Genomic DNA, 24,221 nt, shown 5'->3' with positions numbered 1-24,221 from the left:
CCATACAATAAGAGATTACTGCTTGCAACCCTTACCTCTGCACCAACTATGTGACCAACTCTTATGCAACCATATCATTCAAAAACACAGTAAACAGTTTTTTAAATAAGTCTGGGTGAACACACATAGACATAGCTCAAGTAATCGAGGACAAATCTCAACAGAATCAGTAAAAAATCTGAAAATAACCAGGGACACAAAATATTAATACTATGAACTTAAGACATTGACAGAATAAGTGGATGTGAATTACTATACATCTACTTAAGTAAAAAAAGTTTGTAACTCTTAATTATTGGCATTATTTATTAAGTGCAATTCACCACTTTTTCTCCAAAAGTTACCAGTTTTAGGAGGAATCAAGGGAGGGGCATATCTAAAATGTGAGTCGAAATTAGGGCTAGTTGAAAGTTATGCCTGTAGACCTGCACAATATGCATTCTCATTATTATCAGAGTCCCCAATTATCCCATAATCAACTATATATGTCAAAGTTTAACAGAGCATTAATTCAAGTGCGCAATGTTCAGTTCAAGAATTGGGACTAGTCATGCCGCACATTTTAGATCTGGAGGCGACATCCAGGGCAAGTGTCTCTCATAACAGCAACGTTTGTTTTGTTGGGATAGGCTCGCTAGGTTTGCCGTATCACAACTGATCCTCCGATTTACACATCTTGACACTGTCAACAATAAAATGAAGTTTAGCGTGATGGCATCCTTTTGTCAACTACATACACCTTAGAGGGAAGAAATATGATAAACTACAAGAAAAAAAGGGCAGAACGGCTACCAGTGGTTTCAGCACGGTTTGAAGTAGTCAGCCAATAGAAAAATAGAAATATGCAGCATGCTGCAAAACAGGAAGTGCTTGTCAATAAGGAAGAATAATTTGCAGAAAAGAGAAGGTTCCGTGTACTGTTGGTTCTATGTGTAGTTTTAATTTACTATAACGCTGTTGGGGTATAGTTTCCTCATTTCTTTTGGACTATTTTCCTTCAGAAGTTCACACCCAAGTGCTATTTAGTAAACAGAAAATGCATACCATCCCAGAGGACGTTAAGAACCTTTTAGCAGGTAATCAGTTGTTTGTTAAAAATTTATACTGTGCACTGACTGCACAGTTAGTCAGGTTTTGTTAGCTTTTTTTCTGAGTGGAGGGCCGAGGAGGAAGTATGTATAATCGCGGTGATCGTAAAACTAGTAGCAGGTTGAACATAGGAAATAGAAAGCTTTTTGAAAGATTTATAATGTAAAATGATGTGAGAATTGCCCTATTTAAGAAGACAGCCAGACGTTTCTGTTTCCGTTTACTGTAAAATGACTGATTTTTTCTGTAGTGATGCTAACTTTTGCATGGAAAATTAATTTTCGTTACAATAAATATTGCACATAATTCAGTATTGTGGATTCCCCCTTTATACTTTGGATTGCTAAGTGATCTGTGGAGTTGTGTGTCTGGGTCTCTTGGGACACCTGGTTTTAGCCAAGTATATATATATGTTCAACATTTCTTGTGCGGAAATTAAGTGCCGCCTAATAATTTCATTTGTAGCTAATGCAGCAGTTAGTGACTTCCTCTATAATTTCTAGAATTAGACATGCAGAAGTTCTGAAGAAAATTCCCTTTTTCCATTTCATCCGTAGCATCTTCAAAAATCTTCCCTCACGTTTGCCCTTCTCCTGTTAATGTTAAGATTGTTGTGGAAAAATCACTGAGGATTGCCGTCTGTCAATAATGCCAGATATGTTAGTATTTCTTAATTCTTATACTTTAGAAAAATATACGTTGATGCACCTGGTTTGTTTACTTTGTAAGTGAACTAGACCAATATGTACAAATTGTATCTGGTTGTGACCCCCCCCCTTTAAAATTGTATCTGGTTGTGAACCCCCCCCCCCTTTATTTGGCTTTGCTCAGAATTCTTGAGCAAAAAAGTTTGCCCCACCGCGTCCTTTGCAGATGTACTGTAAGAATAGTTTGTGTAGTTTTAGTATTGTATACATAGCTTTCAACCTCTTAGTGCAGAAATGTGGACAAAGCCTGACAAAATGGGGGAACAGAGGCCCAAAAATAGGAACATATTTTATATATTGCTCTTATAAACTTAGAAGGTTGCTAGAGAAACGGGTTGTTTTAAAAAAAAACATTTTCTTAAACGCAAATGTATGCCATTATTTAGTGACTTAAATCCTCAGATCATCACAGTGATTTCCCTGAAAACATCAAATTGTATGAGGAACAGACCAAAAATATGAGCCAAAAATCTGGACATTCTGTGAAAATCTGGACAGTTGAGAAGTATGATTGTATGCATTCTTCATAGATGACTACTCAGCTAATTGCCCTTGGGGACCATTTTACGCCAACAGATTATTCCAAGGTCTATAATTCTGTAAAACCCATAGAATATTTATTTTTATTTATTTTATTTTACATTTGTTGACTGGGCTAGGCCAACTGGATACATGTCCATTTTCAGTGGAGGCCCAGGGAGAAAAGCTCCAGTAACATCATACTAAATAATAAACACACTGTAAACATGCAGAAACATCTAATATAAAATTTAAAAATAGTTTAAAAAAGACTAAAAAAAGTAGAAAGATTTGAGAAAGGCACTTAGAGTATTACAGCATCAGATTAAGTAAAATTTAGAAAAATGACTGTATAAAAAGTGACTAGTACAATCAAGCATGGTGAGTAGTACTCAGGAGTGACAGAGTTAAGAATTAAGAAGGAAAGGTTAGTTTAAAAATCAAATAAATAGAGAAAAAAAAGTTTAGTCAGGGTTGTTGCAAGAGCATAGCCAGTGGTTAGAGAGGAAAAGTTTTAGGTTAGTTTTAAATAGTGGGAGTGAGGTTAGCGTTGTAAGGTCTTGTGGTAGGAGATTCCATATTTTGCCAACTGAATTAGAGAATATGGTGTCTCCTGCTAAGTTATTTGATAAGGAAGTATGAATCAGCATTCTATTAGAGGAGCGTAGATTCCTCAGGTTATTGTATGGTCTTATGAGGGTAGAGAGCATTGGAGTGTTGTCGGGATGGTATAGGGCTTTGTGGGCGATTGTAAGTTGGTTAAATTGTATTAGGTGAGGTAATTCAAGCCAGCCTAGTTGTTTAAGATTCAGACAGTGATGAGTCCTGTATGGAGAGTTTGTAGCAAATCTGGCAATGTTGTTATATGATGTAGCTAGTTTGTTAAGATTATGCTTAGAAAGATTGGTGTATATGGGGGAAGCATATAATAGGGTAGAGATTAAGTGGATTCTAGCTATTGTGGTTCTGGCTTCTGGTGTCAGGAAAGATTTGATTCTATAGAGAGATCCGAGTTTTCTGTTAGTATATTTTATTGTTGTGTTTATGTGAGTGTCAAATTTTAGTTGATTGACAATTATAATTCCTAGGAGTTTGGTGGTGGGGTCTGGAGAGATAAGGGTACCATTGCTGGATGTGAGTGTGAAATGAAGAGAGGGAGACAAGTGAGTAGGTGTAAAAAGCAAAAGTTTTTTTTTTTTTTTGGGTTAAGGAGGAGACAGTGGTTAGAGAACCATTGCTCTATAGTGGCGAAGGCTTTTTGTGTGAATAAATGAAGTTCAGTTTGGGATGAGCCAGAACAAATGATGGTTGTGTCATCTGCATATTGAATGCAGGTTGAATGTGGAGTAGCGAGATGAGGGTCATTTATGAAAATGGAAAACAGTAGTGGACCTAAAATAGAACCCTGTGGGACACCTATGGAGGTGGGGAGGAGGTCTGAAAGATGGTTTTGCCAGAGAACTGCTTGTTTTCGATTTTCTAGATAGGATGTAAACCAGTTTATAGCAGGATTGTCTAGACAGAGGGACTTCAAACAATGGAGGAGGAGTTGATGATTGACCATGTCAAAGGCTTTAGACAGGTCTACAAAGAATGCTGAAGAAAGAATATTTTCGTTGCGATTTTTGTTGATACAGTTAGTAAAGGATAGCAAGGCTGTGGTAGTACTGTGGAATGGCCGAAGACCATGTTGACAGTTAGCTAGGAGATTATAGCAGAGTAGGTGGTTTAGTAATTGTTTGTGGATGCATTTCTCCATTATTTTTGCGAGTGGAGATAGTAAAGCTATGGGGCGAAAGTTGGAAAACTCAATGGAGTCACCACCTTTATAAAGAGGAATAATGTGTGAAATTTTCCAGATAGATGGGATAGTGCCTTCTTTTACGGTTCTGTTGATCAGTATGGAGATGGGGTAGGCAATGGCATTGGCACCTATTTGGAGGTATTCTGCTGGTAATTTATCAGCTGAGGGGGTAGTAGATTTTAATTTTTGAAACAAGGAAGAGATATAGGCGGTGGGTATAGGTTCGAGGTGGAAGGGGGGAGGAATGGAGCTTGGAGTAGGTAATTTGGAGGTATCAGGGTTTTGTTGATTTGCTAGATTTAGTATAGCAGAAGTAAAGAAAGTATTAAAGGCATTAGCTGTTTGTATTGGGCAGTCAGGGTTAGAACCTAGTGGATTTGGCGTGGCTACTTTGCCAGGGGATAATAGTGTGTTAATAGCAGTCCAGAATTTTTGTGGTTGTTGAAGGGATGATTGTTGTAGTTGTGTATAAAAGTTCTTTTTATCTTGTAGAATAGCTTTTTTTGTCATGTTTCTTTGTTGTCTAAAAATTTGGTGATCAATTGTATTCTTTGTGGTACGCCATTTTGCCCAAGATTTATTTCTACTAAGGATTAGTTTCCTAGTATTGTTTGAGAGCCATTGGGCTGTTTTAGTTTTCATTCTTATGGATCGCATTGGGGCATGATGTTCTAGGATTGTCAGGAAAGTGGTATTGAAGTAATTAACTGCTTCATTTATAGGGAGAGACTTAAGAGGTGACCAGTTGCATTGCTTAAGTTCGGTTTGAAACAGTATATGGTCAAAATGTTTTTTGCTACGGGCTGTTCTGACTGAAGTAGGGATAGTAAAACTTGTTTTATGTTTGATAATATATATTAGAGAGTGGTCGCTAAGGTCATCTGGGAGAGTTCCTGTTGTATATTTTTGCTGTGGACTATTTTGTTAGTATCTAATCAAGGATGCTTTCTTTATTTTTAAGTTTATTTGTTCTAGTTGGGGAGCTTATAGCTTGAGAGAAGCCATGCAGGTTAATAAGGGTGGATGGATTAGTGCGGTTACATAAATTCCAGTCAATATTAAAGTCTCCTAATAGTATTGTTTCTTGGGGGAGATTTAAAGAAAGCCAGTTTAATAAGTCTTCTAGTATAGTATGATTTTTACCTGGGGGAAGATAGGTGTAGATAATGTTAACTGTTTTATGAGAGTTAAGCTGCAATTTAGAAATAATTATTTCTACATTGTTGTCTGATGGTAGGTTATAAATTATTTTGCTAATTTGAAGTCCAGTTTTATAGAGAATTGCTACCCCTCCACCTTTTTTATTTAAGCGGTCTTGTCGAAGGATACTATAGCCTGGGGGGATAATTTCATTATCTTTTATTGTGGGTTTGAGCCATGTTTCTGTTAAGCAGAGGATGTCGAACTGCTGAGCATCTAGAAGACCATGAATTTGTGGTATTTTGTTGCAAATGCTACGTATGTTTAGATGGGCTATTGAGAGTGATTTGGAGGGTTTGGTTGATGGTGAAGGGATTGTTTTGTATTGGTTCCAGTTAGAGGATGGTGGGGGAGGGTTTGGGCTGGGGTTGGGGTGAATGTCTCCATCTATTAAGGAGTGGAGTAATATAAGGTTGTAGTATTGTGGAGTTTTGCAGTGGTAGTCAAATGATTTTCTGTTGTTAAGAATAGAGTATTTAATATGAATAAGATGGTGATATTTAGCTTGAAAGTAACTGGTTTTGTAGATGGCATTGAGATAGCTTGTAGATAGAGCTGGAGGAGATGTTAGAGTTTGTTTGGAAGGGATGGTAAAAGTAAAAAAGAGGGGTTGTTCATAGGAGGTTAAGAGGTAGGTAGAGGTGAGAGTAGTTAGGAGTGATAGTACTAGTAAAAATTGGTGTTGGTAAGACATGGCAGAGGAGTGTATAGTAGGTTTTGGAGGAGAATAGGGATTGACGTTCGGAAGATTAGGCAGGTGAGAGTGGGAGGAGATTATTCTAGAGGGGAGTGGAGATAAAAAAAATTAGGGTGTGGATGCTAGTGATGTTATGATTGGTTTAAGGAAAAGGGGGTGTGTTTATGAGGGTATAAGTGTAGAGATGCTGGGGGTGGGTGGAAATTGGGGGCAGGGTATGGGAGCAGAGTGAGCCCGAAGGGCGAACGGAGCGGGAAGACACAAGAGAGTGGTTTAGTGCAGAAAACAATCTATGGAGTGGAGGAAACAGCAGGTAGGTCAGAGAGAGAGAGAGAAAGTATAAATGGTATAAAAGTCTAACCTATGGAGATATACAGAGTTGGGGTACTAGAGTGTGGTAGAAGTATGGTATAGCAAGGTCAGGGAGGGGAGGGTGAAAAACGAACAGGTCAGAGAAAAAGACTCTGTTTAAAAGACAATTAAGTAAGGTATAAGTGAGGTTAGAAATAAGTCAATGAGGAGCAAATAGGCTAGTGGTAAGGTGCCACCTTGTGGCCAGTTAAATAATTACCAAGACAGGTAGCTAAGCAAGGGGCTGATAGCAGGAGGGAGTGAGAGAAGATAGTATTAAAAAAACAATAGGAACTGTTGAGCAAGATATTCAATGAGAGTCTGCACTAGTATGGGAGTGGGGATAGGGGGCTATTGGCTGCTGGCAGTCCTAGGTTATTATAGAATAGTGATTAGTTCTAGGAGAAATAGTGCTTACTGCTATGGCATTGAGTATTTATAGGGCCATATTGTAGGAAAAAGCATTTAGTTGCTGCCTGTACTCATACATAGTATAGGGGACAGTCCTGGGGTAAATTTCCGCATTCCTATCCATAGATCCAGGTTACACTTGAATATGGACAGGAATGCAGTTTGCATTACATGGATGAGGAGCATGTTCCAGAGTAGTGATACGCTCTGAGAGATGTACATATATCTTCAGACTGTTCTGTTTAACTTGCAGAAGAGGTTTAGGTCCTTGGAATGGGAATTTCTGATACCATTTGACTTGCAAATCTGCAGTAGATCCATCAGTATTTGGTCAGAGGATGCCTTATAAGCCAGACACATGTCTTCTCTCAGCAGTTTGTAGGTTACCAAATACAGTGAAAAATGCTTTAAGATGGTTCATTTGTGGCATATGTTTTAGGCCCTGTATTCTCTTTGTTAAGAACCTCCGTGGGCATTTGAATTGTTGCATGTGCCTTGCCAGATAACATGCCAAATGGGGCATTATACTGAATGACTGGCCAAATTAAGACAGAGTAAAGGAGGACAATGACATCCCCGAACCTGGAAGCTACCCCTTTGCTTATAAGCTGTGCAGTATAGAAGGACTTTCTTACCATTGTGGATACATGTTGGCCAAATGTTAGGTCACCATACACGTATGTTCTCAAATCCTGAACTACAGGGTCAACTCTTAGGTGCATATTGTCGGCTGGATTTCCCAAAGGATACAGTAATGCACTTTTTGGCATTAACTTTAGTCCATGGCTCTTTCACCAGTTATTTGTTTGGGACAGGCATTCCTGCAGAAGCTGAGCCATTTGGTGACTCAGTGACTGCTTCTAACTTGCAGTCATCAGTGTCATCTGCATAATTTGTCAACTAGAGACCCTTGGTGTTTGCTTTTACTTCAGAGAAGTAGATGCTAAACAGGAGAGGTTCCAGCACTGAGCCCTGTGGGACTCCCACTGGTGACTGGTCATTTTGTGGAGGTAACTTCCTCTGCCTTGACCTGCTGAGTCATTTGGCGATTCAGTGACTGCTTCTAACTTGCAGTCATCAGTGTCATCTGCATAATTTGTCAGCTAGAGACCATTGGGGTTTGTTTTTACTTCACAGCAGTAGATGCTAAACAGGAGAGGTCCCAGCACTGAGCCTTGTTTTACTCCACTGGTGACTGGCCATTTTGTAGAGTTAGCTTCCTCTATCTTGACCTCCTGAGTCCTATCTGTGAGACAGTTGACAGTCCAGTGGGTGACATAGGGGTTTATTGTTAGATGAGTAAACTTATCCACTATGCCTGAGTGAAGTATTATGTACAAAGCACTGGCCAGGTTTAGGTGTGTGGTATACATCATCTTGCCTTCGTCCATTGCTTTGGTGACCTTTTTGAAGATGTCCACTAGGATGAATAAGACAAACCCAAACTGGGGCAGTTCATAGTTTTATAATGCAGGTTCAGAGGTGAATACTAAGCTAACCGCCCTGAAGGACCATTTTAAGCCTAGCCAATAACCTGAGGTCAGAATCAAACCTTGTACCTTGTGTTTATGAGGCAAAAACCTTGACCTTTATACAGTGTTTGACACTTCCCTGTCTCCTTACTGATTTAATTCCATGATTAGTCTTTCCATGGCCTTACAGCTGAGGCTTGTCAGACTTGCAGGTCGGTAATTATTCAACTGTTGGATTATATATACATATATATTTATATGTGTGTGTTTGCACCTCTGTGTGTATATATATATATATATATATATATATATATATATATATATATATATGTTTGTCAGATTGTGCTGACTGGTAAGTGTAAACCATTATTTTTTTATGCTGTACATTGTTTTGTTACATTATGATATAATGATGGCTGAGCTTGTAGTTAGTCATTATTTGATCAGTGTTCTACCGAAGTAAACAAATTTAAACAAATAAATAAATAAGTAGGTAAATCATGCTTCATGCCATTTAAGATGCATCCTGGGATATTGCCAGGGCTCATTGATGCAGTATTCCTGGCCTTTGACAGAGCTTTCAGGACTTGCTCCTGTGTGAAGACTTGGGGGATATCTGTTACTGAAATTTCTTGTGAGATAATAGGGGATGAAGGAGTGAAGCTGGAGCTGAATTTATTAGCTAGTAGGTTTTATTTGCCTTCAGCTATGTTGTATGTGGTGCCTTTCATAATCAGGTTCATAGGTTCATAGGTTGGTACTAGGCTATCAGCCCTAGGGCCTATACAAGCCTAGCCATAACAATTCCCTGGCTATTTCTTCCCACATTATTTACTTTCCTGGACCCCTGTCTAGCAGGGCGACTGACGTGATCCCTGGGGTGAATTTCCTTTCTCCCATCCAATCGTCAAGGTTCCTCTTGAAGAGGTCCAAAGAGGCACTCTGCTTGACATGTATGGGCAATCTATTCCAGAGTCTGGGGAGTCTCTGGGTCAGGAACCTATCCCTCCAGCATGTTTTGTTTATTGTGATGACAAGGTTTAGATCCCTGGAGCGTGTAGCTCTGAGGGATTGGGATTTCTTTAAGTGTAGCATGTCCAACAGCTCTGGGTTTGATATGGCCTTATTTGTTAAACAGAGATTGCCTCTGAGTAGACGATATGCGACAGAGTATAGCTGGAGTTTTTTAAGGCGGTCAGCGTAGGGCATCTGCTTTAGGCCTGTGATTCTTTTAGTGAGGTATTTCTGAGGCCTTTCCAGTTGTTGCAGATGTCTTGAGAGGTACATACCAAATGGGGCGTTGTATTCTATAATGGGACTAATGAGGGATGAGTACAGTGGGACAATGACCTCCTTTTTTCTGGATGAAAAGCCCTTCGTGATGAGGTGTGCCACATAGAAGGATTTCCTGACTGTTGTGGCGATGTGGTTATCGAAGGTGAGACCACTGTCCACCTGTGTCCCTAAGTCTCTTATCACACTTTCTGTGTTTAGTGTACTGCCACCTATATGGTAATTCATGGATACATGTTTTTTCCCAAAGGGATAACAATACATTTCTTGGCATTGAGCTTGAGCCCATGGCTCTGGCACCAAGCATCTGTTTCTGTAAGGCCCTTTTGTAGAGTATCCACATCATTTGGGGATTCAATAATGGCTCCCAGTTTGCAGTCATCTGCAAACTTTGTTAGCCAGAGTCCCTTAGTGTTGACCTGTACTTCAGAGAAGTAGATGCCAAACAAGAGCGACCCCAGGACTGAACCCTGAGGTACTCCACTTGTCACTTGTCTGGAGCTGGATTTGGAGTCGGCTACTTTTACAGTGTGGGTTCTATCAGTAAGCCATTTAGCAACCCATTGGGTGACATAGGGATTAATGCCCAACTTAGTAAGTTTATCTATGATTCCAGAGTGGGGATGGTGTCAAAGGCCTTGGCAAGGTCTAGATAGGCTGTGTGGACCACCTTACCCTTGTCCATGGCTCTGGAGACTGATTCAAAGAAGTCAATCAGGTTCAGGAAACAAGATCGGCCCTTCACAAACCCAAACTGGGTGGGGTCCAGTGTTTGAAGGTTGCCAATGTCTTTGTTTATAAGTTCCATGATAATACGCTCCATGGCCTTGCAGATAAGGCTTGTCAGACTGATGGGACGGTAGTTTCCGGGATCCAAGGTGGATCCCCCCTTGTGGATTGGGATAACTGTAGCTCTGCGCCACTCAGTGGGCACAAAACCTGAGGTGAGGCTATGATTAAACATGACACTTAGGTGAGGTGCCAGTTCATATTGTAGTTCATGTAGTACACAGCCCGGGATGTCATCTGGTCCCATGGATGCTGTATTCTTGGCTTTAGAGAGTGCGTTTTGTACCTGTGTGGCCGTTATTACTGGAATTTGGCAATCTTCCGGTATTGAGATGGGCCATTTAGGGAGTGAGAGTGAAGTGAAGTTGGCACTGAATCGATCTGCCAGGATATTGGCAATATCCTTCGGATCAGTATATTTAATGCCATTCTGTTTTAGCTCAGAGCAGATCTGAGCATTGCCATTTAGATTCTTGACATAATTATAGAATGCTTTGTGGTTGTCTTTGGAATCTTTGGCAATTTTATTTTCATAACTAGCTTTGGAGGATTTTATGAGGCATCTCAGTTTCTTACTGAGGCTAGTAAGGGAGTTTTTTGCATCCTGGGATTTTCCTCTTTTCTGCAAAAGTTTCTTCCTTTTGTTGTAAAGTTTGTTTATGGCAGGGGACCACCCGATTGGCTTCCTTTTTTTGGATGAGAGCATTTTGGTTCTATTTGGGATGGCACGATTCATGCATGAGTGGATGTGCTCATACAGTGCCATAGTGTAGGATTCAGCAGTTGAACTTTCAGTTCAGCTCAGAACATTGAGGTTGCAAACATAGCTAAAGAAAACATTATGGTTTTCTTTTGCTTGGGTGGCTGTTTTTGCCTCAAACTTGACTTTGGTGGTTTTAATTAAATTACTGAGTTGCTTTATTTATTTTAACGATGGTGGCTGTAGCCAGGTGTGTGTCGCTCTTTTGAGTTTTGGCTAGATTGCTTTTCCTTTTAAAGTTTGTTAATGTTGTGGTTCCACCAGGCAGTTTTGTTTTTCGGGTTATCCCTATGCCTGTTTTTATAGAGTATAGCTGCATACTAGAAATTGTCCATTTATTGCTGCTATAAAGTATAAGATAGTAGCAGAAAGAAGGGTGTGGCAGTGGTGGGATTCAACCAGAGTAAAGGGTAAATGCAGTGAATAAGGACTACAGCCCTGTGATCTGCTCCACTGGCTACTGTTAAATCTTAATGTTTTTATCTAAAGTAAAGTAAAAATCTTAAATCTGATGGCCATCAAGGGTATGGTCTTTCAGTTCATACTGATACTACCAAGCAGATTAAAATATTTAAAAAACACAGAAATATGAATCAGTAAACAATTCACTAAGTGCAGCTTGACCTTTACAATACGCAGGTAATATGCACTGCTGCCGTAGATATGGGTCTTCACCATCCACAGGTAGGCTATGTACTGAACACACACTGAGCAGAGTTTTTGGCCTAGCTCCACATAACCCTTTCTAACAGCTGTCAAGGAGTTTTAGTGCCCTCCAGTGCTCACTTGCTCGTAGTAGTTGCACTTTGAATCAACTATTACATGCATGCACATAGCATAGCACATAGTCTCTCTCACACCCTTTGTAACTACATTTTTATAAAATCTTGCATACGTACACAGTCTCACTCTCTTTCTCACTCTCACTTTAATTTCTAGGGAAGGCTGGTTATCGTCTTCAGTGCTACAGCCTTCTGTTTTGGTCTAAGGTAGTAAATTGCCAACACCCTGGATTATAAGTTTGGGGACCTCAAAGGTGCAGTTTTCTCCTCTTAATAAACTAAATAATTATAAATGCACATGATAGTGTGCCACAGAGCATTCTGTCAGATTAGATGTGGAAGCCAGCAGCCTGTCACTAGTAAGCCACAAACAGCCTCTTATCAGTTAATAAGTAAGTAAAAAAACAACAAACTGCTTAAAAGTGATAGAATGAGTTAAGCATTGCAATTAACAGCTAAACATTCAGAGATACAGAAATGCAAGTGGAAACAGAAAATACTTCTTTTAAAAAATAGATCACTAGAAATGCCTCCTTTTACAGTTAACTTTTGCAAAGCTATTCTCATATAAAAGAATTACTGAATTGTAAGACAAACTGAATATTTAGAACATTTCAGGCAGAGACAACACCGCACAGAACAAGCTCACAGGTTTGCATGGTAGTAGTTCTCCTCTCTCTGCTCTGTATTCACTTGTGTGGTTTATGTATTTTTCATAGAGAAACCACTGATACAATCAAGCAGGATTTCACATTCACTTAGCCATTGACTTGCTCCTGGTCAGCTGTCTTCTTAATAGAATTGTCTAATTGCTTTCTTATGGTCCTAGCTTTCTAGCCTAGGAAAAGTCATATATGTTATAAACACAGGGCATGATACTTACTGTGTAATTGCTGGCATTCTCAGGAGGGAGTTATGGTTTTCATTTGCAATTTTCATGTATTTGCATTTTGTGGAAAAAGTCACACATTTTCACATATTTTCCTGCCATTAAAAAACATACACACTGCATATTAAAATAACATAATTTTAGTTTACCTGCAGGCTTTTCAAGTCTTAATTGTATCTTAAAAATCTGTTATGTTATGTCTCAGAAAACATTGGCATATTTAATCTAAGATTTATAGGTTTATAGGTAGGTACTAGGCTATTGGCCCTAGGGCCTATATAAGCCTAGCCAAAAAGGTACCCTGTCTTGTGCCTCTGTCGAGCAGAGCCACAGAGGTAATCTTATTTCCCATCCAATCATCAAGATTTTTCATGAAGAGTGCTAATGAGGAGCTTTGTTTGATATAGATAGGTAGTTTGTTCCAGAGTAAGGGAAGTCTCTGGGGCAGGAATCTATCCCTCCAGCATGTTTTGTTTATTGTAGTGACAAGGTTTAGGTCCCTAGAGCATGTAGCTTGGAGGGATTGGGATTTCTTTAAGTGGAGCATGTCCAACAGCTCTGGGTTTGACATAGCTTTGTATGTTAGGCAGAGATTGCCTCTGAGTAGGCGATATGCGACAGAGTAAAGCTAGAGTTTTTTGAGATGGTCTGCGTAGGGCATCTGTTTGAGGCTGGTAATCCTCTTTGTGAGGTATTTCTGCGGCCTTTCCAGTTGTTGTAGATGTCTTGTGCGGTACATACCAAAAGGGCCATTGTACTCTATAATGGGTCTAATGAGTGACGAGTAGAGGGGAACAATGACCTCTTATTTCCTGGATGAGAAACCTTTTGTGATGAGGTCTGCCATATAGAAAGATTTCATAACTACTGTGGCAATATGATTATCAAAGGAGAGACTACTGTCCACCCGTGTCCTAAGTTTTCTTTTCACATTTTCGGTGTTAAGTAGACTACCACCTATGTGGTAGCTCATGGGTACAGAGTTTTTACCAAAGGGGATGACAGTGCACTCTTTGGCACTGAGCTTGAGGCCATGGCTTTGACACCAGGCATCTGTCTCAGTGAGGTCTTTTTGTAGGATGTCCACATCGTTAGGAGTTTCAATTATAGCTCCTAGTTTGCAGTCATCTGCGAATTTCATCATCCAAAGACCTTCTATGTTAGTCTGCACTTCAGAAAAGTCGATACCAAACAGGAGAGGACCCATGACTGAACCCTGTGGTACTCTACTTGTCACTGGTCTGAAGTCGGATTTGGAGTCTGCTACTTTCACAGTGTGGGTTCTGTCAGTGAGCCAGTTGTCAACCCATCTTGTGACATATGGATTTATACCTAGTTTAGTGAGTTTAACTATAATTCTAGCATGGGGGATGATGTCAAAAACCTTGGTGAGATCTAGATAGGCTGTGTGAACCACCTTACCCTCGTCTATGGCTTTGGTGACTGCTTCAAAGAAGTCTGTCAGGTTTAGGAGACATGACCTGCCTTTTACAAACACAAACTGGGTGGGGTCCAGAGTTTGGAGATTACCAATGTCTTTGTTTATAAGTTCCATGATGATACGTTCCATGCCTTGCAGACCAGGCTCGTTAAGCTAATGGAGTGGTAGTTCCCTGGGTCTGTGGTGGCTCCCCCTTTGTGGAGTGGGATAACCATCGCTGTGTGCCATTCAGTGGGCACAAAGCCTGAGGTGAGGCTATGTTTGAACATGATGCTTAGGTGGGGTGCCAGTTCATTCTGTAGTGTGTGTAGAACACAGCCTGAGATGTTGTCAGGTCCCATGGATGCTGTGTTCTTGGCTTTGGAGAGTGTGGTTTTTACCTGTGTAGCCGTGATTACAGGAACTTTGCATTCTTCTGGTATAGAGATGGGCCCTTTTAGGGGGTGGGGTGGGGGTGGTAAAGTTAGCACTGAACCTATCTGCCAGGATGTTGGAAATATCAGTTGGTTCTGTATATTTTGTGCCATTGTGCTGTAACTCTGAGAAGATCTGAGTGTTGCCATAGAGATTCTTGACATAGCTATAGAATGCTCTGTGGTTCTCTTTAGAATCGGTGGCGATTTTGTTTTCATAACTAGCTTTGGAGGATTTTATGAAGGATCTCAGCTTCTTACTGAGGCTGACTAGGGAGTTCCCCCAGTCATGGGATTTTACTCTTTTTTGCAACAGTTTCTTTCTTCTGTTGTAGAGTTTGTTTATGGCAGGGGACCACCAGATTGGCTTCCTCTTTTTGGAGGATAGCATCTTGGGTCTGTTAGGGATACCACAAGCCATCCACTTGTGTAACTGCTTATAAAGTGCATTTGTGTAGGATTCATCAGTTGTACCTGTATTGTCCGTCTGCATGGGTTTCGTGAAGTTTGGTACTTCTATCTTAAGAATCGTGAAGTTGGCTTTGGAGAATTATTTTATGGTGGTTTCCCTAATGGGGGGTTGGGGCAGGATGTGGATGTCTAGGGTGATTAGCCTGTGGTCGGATCTGACCAATGAGGAATTGACCTCTGGTGTGGAACACCAGTCGCCCATGTTAGTAATGACCAGGTCTAGGATATTGCTGCCCCTGGTGGGGGTGTGGATAAGTTGATCCAAGGCTTTGGAATTTATGAATTCCAGAAAACGTTGAGCAAAAAAGTTGGTACATGAGTTGTTTTCCCAGTTAATAGTGGGGTAGTTGAAATCGCCCATTATTAGGGTGTTGGGTTGTACCCTAATATTTTTCAGTGTATCAAGAAATGAGGAGTGGGAATCCTGGAGCATGTTGGGGATCTGTAGCAAGTTACAATTTGGAATGCAGTCTTGCCCAGAGTTAGTTGCACTTGGATAATCTCGGATGCATTGTGCTGAGCAACTAGCCTGGAGGTGTGGACATCCTTAATGAATATGGACATGCCTTCACCTTTAATGTTTCGGTCCAGCTTAGGTGGCCCAAAGATGTGGTATGAATTATAGCCTGGTAATGCAGGGGTGCTCTCTGGAGCCTTGAACCAGGTCTCTGTCACTGCGCAGATGTCAGTGTTCTCCATTTTAAGGAGTGCCTTGAGTGAATGCATTTTGAGGTTTAGACTTCTAACATTGAGTAGCATTACCCTCAGATTTTGCTTGCTTGCTTGTACCTGTTACGGTGGTGAATTTGTCATTCGAACCTTGCCTATAAAAGGCACTGTAGGGGTGGCAAGAGCCTTAGCCAGTATCTGGAATCCCAAGGGTGACAGGTGCAGGCCATCTCTGACAAAGCATTGTGGTCTGTCGATCATGTCATCCCAGGAAGACAGACAGTGGATTCCCTTAGAATGACACCAGAAGCTTATCACCTCTTCTTTTCGATTTAGACCTTAGGCAAGTTTTCTTGAGACATACTCACAAACATTTTTTTTGATGAAGGTGTTCTTTCTGATAAATTAACGTGTTCCCGTTCTTGACAATCTGCATTGACATTAGCAGTTCCAGTCATGTGCTAGGTAGTCATGTTATATGACTTCAGTGAGAAACTCCATGTAATAAGATTTTCATTCTGCCCACTGTTCTAGTGTAACAACTTTAAAAGATCATTGTCTGTAATCACGGTGAACTTTCTGTTGTACTGGTATGATTGAAGATTTTGTAGAGCCCACAGTATGCCCATACACCCCTTTCATGCAGATTCATACGATTCCCACAGTGTCCAAAGTCTGCATTTCAGATGCATAGTAGGGTGTGTCTTTCTCTTTTAGGGAACCTGGGTAAGTACAGCTCCACCGCCATCCCCACCCCTATGTTATGAAGCATCAGCCTGCAGCACAATAAATTCCTGATTTGTGGTGAGGGTTGAATGGCTAGCACAAGGAGTCCACTCAAGCCCTCTTTAAGAATTTTGAGTGTCTGCTCACAGGTTTGAGTTTGTAAGGGGAGTTGCTATTGTGTTACAGTTGGGAATACACCTCCTAGAGTATCCCATTGTCCCTGGGAAACCCCTCACCTGCTTCTTAGTAACAGAGGTAGGCCATGCTGGAATGGCCTCTACCTTGGTGGAGTCTGGAAGAATCTTACCACCATTCACTCTATGTTAGACACTTCTGCCATTCTTACCTGATACTTGCTGGCCTTAATAGTTAACCTTGCCTAGTTTAGTATGCCTAACATATTGGACATGTTCTTGTCAGAATCAGCTGTACATTGCAGTATCATCTGGGTATGCAAGTCCGTAGTCCTCAGGTCATGCTAGGATGCATTCTGATAATCTCTAGAAAGTTGCCAAGTTCTCCTTCATCCCAAAGGGCATGCTATTGAACTTGTATAACAAAAAAGGGGGGGCAAAAAAGCTGACTTTTCCTTACTGCAGTTGTCCGGAGTACCTGGCAGTGATTCTTGCACACGTCAGTATTAGTTAGGCTGTTAACCCTTCCCAGCTGCTATAAGTCATTATATCTTGGGTATGATGTTAAGAATCTGATTCTGTGTCACTGTTCAGGTTTCCTGTAGTCTACATGAAACCCGCTGTTGCCATTTGGTCTTTGCCACAAGCACCACCAACAAGGCCCAGGGACAATTGGCTCCTAAATCACCCCCCCCAATTCAAAAAAATCTATTCCAGTTCCACTCTCAGGGTTGGCTTAACCTGCTCAGGCATCCTGTAAGATCTGTTTTTCATGGGCCTCTGTGACCCTGTGTCCACATGAAGCATTATCAGTTGGGTACACTTCACCTTACCACTAAACATGTCCACAAAGTCTTGTAGTGCTTTCCAGATCTCTTCACCCTGTGTAGGAGATAGCTGTATCAGGCCAAGCTTCAATGAGGAAGTATCACCAAAGCTCCCTTTGATTCCTCATGTAATTAATTGCAGATACTGACTACCACTGTCTGTCTTTCATGTTCAGGCTTCATCATAGTAACACAGTAGAGCTTGTTCTTCTGCCTTTTGCCTGGGAAGTGGGCCATGTTTTTAACATCACTTGCCTTTCTCACCATAGTGAAAGGACCCTCACATGCTGTCTGTAGTTTATTGTGCCTAACAGGTGTAAACATTATCACTTTATGCCCAAAGGAATGCTCTCTGCCCTGGCTGTCCAGTCATGTCAGACATTTTACTGCTGTCATACTTGTGCTAGGTGCTCTTTTGCCACCCCTATGAACTCCAAAAGCCTGGTCATGAAGTGCAGGACATATTCCATAACAAATTCTTTGTGGGAATGACAGTCACCCTTACACTTATTGCATATTAAATCCAAATGCTTCCTCATCTTGTGACCATTCTGCAACTCAAGGGGTGAAAGTCTTGTGGATTTCTCTGTACTTCTTTGTATGCAAAGAGGAGATGTGGCAGGTACTGGTCTCACTCCTGCTTGAACAGGTCTGCAAATACTCTTAACATGGTCTTTTTAGTTCAACCTCTGCATCAAACCATTTGCCTGTAGACAGTAGGGAGTAGTCCTTAAATGCTGTACCCCACAATGCTTTGACAAATTGATGAGTAGTTCTGACATTAAACTGGCACCTCTCTCTGTCTGTATTCTCCTAGTGAATCCTGGCTTGCTGAAATTGTATAATAAAGCATTTACTATCTTCTTTGCCTCAGCAGAGGACAGAGTCATGTCCTTAGGGTGTCTAGGCCACCACCAGCGGGTTATGCCTCTTATGTGTGGAACTTGGGGTACTAAGAGGCCACACAGTATCTATAGCTGTTCTTAGACATGGCTCCTCAATAATAGTCAAAGGCATGAAAGCAGCTTTAGCTTCCATCTCCTGCCTTGCAAGCCCTCTATGTAAATTGAAGTACCCCATCACATCATCTACAGTACCTGGCCAGTAGAAATTCTGCATAAGCCATTTTTTGCATGCTTTACACTGAAATGGTCAAAGAAAAAAAAATCATGGACTATGAAGAAGATATTGTGTGCTATGGCCAGAAGTGTCCTTCGGTAGGGCCTTGGTAATTCGAGCTTCTGTATCACTTCTTCTTCTGCTAGCCCTCATTCAGAACTTCATTCTTTGTACAAAAAAAGTTTTCTCCAGTATATGGACTCCCCTGTCCTTGAGTATGAATAGCCTCCTTGGCCTCCTCCTTCAGGTTCTGTAAAGTAGGTTCTGAGAGCAGAGCCTGTTTTGACTCTTCCTTTGTGTCCCTCCCAGACTCCCCCTCCAAAGCAAGTTGAGTATCTCTTGAGAGTAGTACCTCATATTTGCGCTTGATACTACTGCATAACTCTCTGAAGTAATCCCTTCCAAGGGAAGCTGAGTTCCTATCAACAGCTGCAGCTCATATTCAAGTTTGCAGCTCCTATCTAGCCACCATGAAACAGCCATATCACCAGTCTTGGTTGAAGATGTTGGCACTAGCTGGGTCTCTTAACCCCCCCCCCCCCCATTGCCGTCCACATTTGTCTGTTTCCATGCCTGGGTGCATGTAACCACATTTGCACAAGGTATTGTCTTATCATAATTATTCCCTATTAAAACATCTGCTGGAAAATCACTGAACACTGACACATGCCAGTTCTCTTGCCCTCCTTCCTTGGATAAATAAACTCTGGTCAGTAGCACTTGAACAGGTATTCCTCTCAAGGTCCATTTGGGGCAAGTATTGCTCTCTTTTAACTACTGCAGGCCTAACAGTAACCAAGTCCAGTGCTGTATCTCTGTCTTGTCAAAGGTCTCTTTCTTCTCCATCAGTATAAGATACAGACTGTTGTGGTAGTTTGGTGCCACATTTGTCTCCAGATAACCCACCACCGTTATAGTGCTACCCCTGCTTGCTGTCACCTGTGACATATGTACCCACCTTGTTTCAGTGGACATTGCTACTGTGCATGTCTCCTTTGGTTCTGATGAAAACAATTAACCTGAAGATCCATGCATATATTAGAACTGGTGGCTTCCTGGTTTGCCTGTGGAATCTGCTCTGATAGTTTAAGCTGCCCAGATGGTTCCTTTTATACCCATGTATAGTGCTGAAGGCCCCTTCTTGTTCAGTTGCGACCTGGTAGCTAGCTAGAAGCCCACATTTCTCCCCATCTCTTCAGCAGTGTAAGACTGCTGGTCTGCCAACCATATCCTCATGCCTTCAGGCAGATTAACCCCACAGAAGCTGTATTGCTCATACATAGCCTATGATGAAAGAGGAAGAACCTGTTGGAGAAAAAGAATATCACTAAGGAAAATGAAATCCAGGAAAGCATCAGTCTTATATAAAGTCATGGCAGATATAATCTAGATATTGAGTGAGTTATGAGTGAAATGGCTCCTGAGGGTAGTCATAGCTCATGGAGCAGAAGGTGTATCCCAAAGGACTGAAGAATAAGCATCCTAGGGGCATTTAGGGCTGTGGATACTATAGAGGTATCATACTCCTGTCATACACTGCATGAAAGTGCTGGAGAGGGTGAGCAATGTAAATATGTAGAGTAGTAGAAAGTTAGATGGGAGATGAACACAGCTCTCAAAAAATGCTTGACAAAGAATGATGCCACAATATGATCAAAAGATAATTTACTTCAACAATTGTCTTAGATTCTGGTGTCATTCTAAGAGGGTACGATATGTATCAGCTTGTGAAAAAATGGTAGACAGACCAAACTACTTTGGGAAGGATGCACTGCACCCCCCACCCAGGCTTCCATACATTGGCTAAAACATTGTCCACTTCCATTGTGCCTTTTTTAGGAAAACTCAGGTCAGTTTTCTAAATGTTTTAACATAACTGAATGGAATTAGGTAACATTAAGGTATTGCACAATGTTAGAAGTATTACTTACCCTGAAAAATGTAGGCATATGCATTGTCAGAGAGACATGGTTCAAGACCGGTGAAAGCACCCCATCAATGGATGGACTTGAAACTCCTCCATGTCCATCTTACTGTAAACAAAATTCTTTATCACAACATAGCTAATTATAATACCCTCTTTATGCCCCCTTGACTCATGTCACCTACCTAACCAATATGGAGTTCCTATGTATTAAGCCAAACACCATTCTCCTAGGAGACTTACGATCCACTCGTCAACCAGGAGACTTCTACATCCTCTAACATGTATAGATTTCTGGACCTAATAAATGCAAACTCCCTGGACAAGTTAGTATGCACCACAACCAGGTGAGATACAGTTCTGGACTTGGTCCTTACCAGTGTGGGGCAGCTCTGCTCCCCACCTATTCTAAATTCCTCCTTGATCACATTTAGTCAAAATCAGTCACATTCACTGTAGGGCTGAAACCAGAAGCATTCGCCAGTATCTCAGTATTCAGAGAGCATGCGAAGGCGAATCTACTAAAACTACGTAATGACCTAATTTCAAAATCTCCTTCCTGCTCAATGATCCCACTGCTTATGTGGAATTCTTTCCTGCCAAGTTCTGTGCACATATAAATAGTTGCATAGATGTATCTGTACCCCTCAGAAATACAGCGCAAAATTCCAAATTAACCTTATGGTGGAACCCTGATATAAACGGGCTCTGCAATAAAAGAAAGAAAACTCATTGCATGCAAAAATAACTAGCTTTCAGGAAGCTAAACAATCTGTTGCTAAACTAGACAAGGAAGTCTTAATCCTGATAAAATCAGTTAAAGTCAGATATGAGTTAAACATAGCTACTCAGCTGATAGATAACCACAAAGCCTTTTTTTGCTATGTTAGAAATGTCAGAACAGTGCCTAGTATTACAAAGAGCTAGTAGTAAATGATATCACATACTCAGACCCAGAGAACGTAAGCAATCTACTAGCAGACAAATTCAGCTCCAACCTCATCCCTTCTCTTCTGTGATATTCTCAGATCAAATAGACACATCTAACCCCCCCCCCCACTTTCAAATCTCCCAAGAGCAAATTTTCAAGGCACTATCTAAGGCTAAGAATATTGCATCTTTGGGGCTAGATAAATAGCAGGCCGCCTGCTGGCTAGCTTGAAACATGAATTGTCAGACCTCTCATTGTTAGCCTTAACACTTGCTTTGTGCTAGATGAATAGAGGACAGCAACAGTCATTCTCTTGCACAAAGTTGGGGCTACAACAGACCCAGGTAATTACAGCCTATAAGCCTGACCAGCCTTATCTGTGAGGCTATGAAAAGAATCAGTATGGAACTAGTAAATAGGGATAGAGTTGACCTACTGACTCTCTACCCAACCCAGTTCAGAGCAGGTCCTGCATACTTAACTTTTTTGAAAAAGTCACTAAGGAAATGGACTAGAGCAAATCAGTGCACACTGCCTATCTGGATTTTGCAAAGGTTTTTGACACCATCCCACATTCGGCTATCATAGACAAGCTCTTCCCAGCTAAATGTTAATCCCTATGTAATTTGCTGGATAGCAAATTGGCTCACAAAACGCAGGAAGTAAGGGTTGGTGGTTGTACAGCCTCTAAAAGATTTGTCATTATTGGAATGCTCCAGGGTATGGTCTTTGGGCCACTTCTCGTTGGTATTTACTTCTTGAAGATCAAAGCTAATGTTAATGAATTGTGGTTGATTAAGACTGCAGATGAAATAGGGTGGGGTTGTATGGTATGTCTTACCATGACACAGGCACAGTTTTGGAACAGATACTCATGTTCACTGTGTTATATCTTTTGTTGTGTATTCACAGGATAGAACACTGCTATGGTGACACCTGTATAGGCTGGGCAGGACAACTGGTAGCTGCTGGCACTCATGCAGTGGCTAATCATGATGATGAGGAGGCACAGATACTCAAGTCTCACAGTCTGATGGCACTGTCTGTTTGTCTCCATTCTGGGTAGGCATCTAGACACAGTACAGAGACAGCTTGTGTCACCTCTTCCACAGAAAAACCCATGGATGTGTTCAGTGTGAGGCTAGTCTTAACCTGGTTTTGAGCACCGGTGATATTCCTCCTGCAGCTGCAGCAAGCTGCAACTTGCAGTTTTAGATGGGATCAACTAGAAAATATGCATTACTTCCTGAAGCACAATAAGATCTATTTCATCATGCATTTTTTTCACGCTACATAAGTCACCCATTATTGAGTGTCTCACTAGCAAACATCACCATCAGGTTTTCCTCCAAGGTTGAATACAATTTTTTTCTTTTTTTTTTTTGAGCAGAGAATTCTAATTCTTTTACTAAAGTAACATGGTGGTTAGAATTTTAGAATCAATTTTGTGTGACCCCTTTTTTAAATGAATTTCCCAAGATTTTACAGGCTAGGAATTTCTTCCACTTATTGTACAGTTTGTTTATACAAGAGTTCCACCACAGGGGTTTATTCCTGAATTTGGCATTGTATTTATGTTTAACAGCTACAAGTCCTTATTTATTTTCCATAAGTTGAAACTTTATTTTTCACTGAACTGCTTTCAGTTACCCCTTAAAATTTTGCATTTCCTTCAGCAAAAATCCTCAGAACTATTAAGTAAAAGTAGTCAGCAGTAGTGAGAAGAAAAGGCTAACAACTTGCAGATGCCTGAAGGAATATTTGTAAATTTCACTCAGAACAGAATGTATAGAATCACCCTGGCTAACTGCCTTCAGCTGCAGACTTCCAGTCTTTCACTGAGAACATTTGCTAATGGGGGAAACACCAAGCTAATATATTTGCAGATGCATGAATCTTGGGATTCTTCATAGCTTTCATCAATTTATCTTATTTTTCAAACCTATTTGCTTACAAAAATGTTTATAGCTTAAGCCAAGGGCATTAATCTAGACATGACCCTTTGTAAAAGTATGGGAAATTATCATCTCAATTCTACATAGAATATAATCTGTCCACTTTTACACCTCACCCCAGCAGCCCAAGATCACAGTGTTATATTAACTTAAACTTGCTTCTATACAGCCTTTCTTCTGTTGTTATACAGTGAATCCTGTGTTTTGTGCAACTAAAAACATACTTGCTTATTTACTTTAATATCTTTAGCATCTACAAGCGTCACTGAAAAGACACCCCCACCATTTAAAATACCCCTATCTGCACACTACACAAAACTGCTTTACAATATAACATGCAGTTTATATCATGAAATATTTTATACAAATACTAGTAAAAACAAAAATTGTAAAACAGTTGTTTTCCCCCATTAGTGTCCTCCTAAACATTAATGACCTAATGTGTGATTTATGCTTTGCAGTCTTCCCACAAGTTTAACAAAGTCAGCAAAAGTTCATACTTCTTTCAGTCACTTTTTCTTGCAAAACCATAATTCACAAATATGTCTGCTATTTATTTACTGATTTCAGTATCGCTGGTTTTCTTCCTGATCATCCCCATCTCTGAATACCTAACTCTGGTTCAAACCTATGATACTTCTGGTTCTTCTAGTCTGCTGTTATGCTTTTCTTGTCTCTCATTTTTTTCCCCTTTGGAACATTGGAAAAGATTTTACTGACAAATTCTGTCTATGAGCTTTATTGTCAGAAGAATGAACTTTTTTATTTCCTTCTTGGCCTGTTCTTCATCAAAAATGTCTTTGATTGTACAGGGAAAATGCTGTGAAGACAGCTGGATACAACACCTT

The 24,221-nt window shown here is 40.7% G+C and overlaps 1 protein-coding gene across 2 annotated transcripts in view; it reads left to right on the top strand.

The window, feature by feature from the left end:
* Positions 1 to 871: 871 nt before the first annotated feature.
* SKAP2 (src kinase associated phosphoprotein 2) overlaps positions 872 to 24,221 on the top strand; it is a 1,551,387-nt gene continuing 1,528,037 nt past the window's right edge. For both annotated transcript variants that reach the window (XM_044066788.1, XM_044066787.1), the window contains exon 1: positions 872 to 1,076. In XM_044066788.1, coding sequence (XP_043922723.1) covers positions 1,037 to 1,076 — 40 coding nt within the window. In that variant the 5' untranslated portion in view covers positions 872 to 1,036. The remainder of the gene's footprint in view (positions 1,077 to 24,221) is intronic.

The sequence above is a fragment of the Protopterus annectens genome, chromosome 3.part1 (genome assembly GCF_019279795.1).
Source record: "Protopterus annectens isolate FY-2018-M chromosome 3.part1, PAN1.0, whole genome shotgun sequence".
NCBI lineage: Eukaryota > Metazoa > Chordata > Ceratodontiformes > Protopteridae > Protopterus > Protopterus annectens.
The sequence above is the reverse complement of the archived record's forward strand: the minus strand, read 5'-3'. Positions and strand labels throughout refer to the sequence as shown.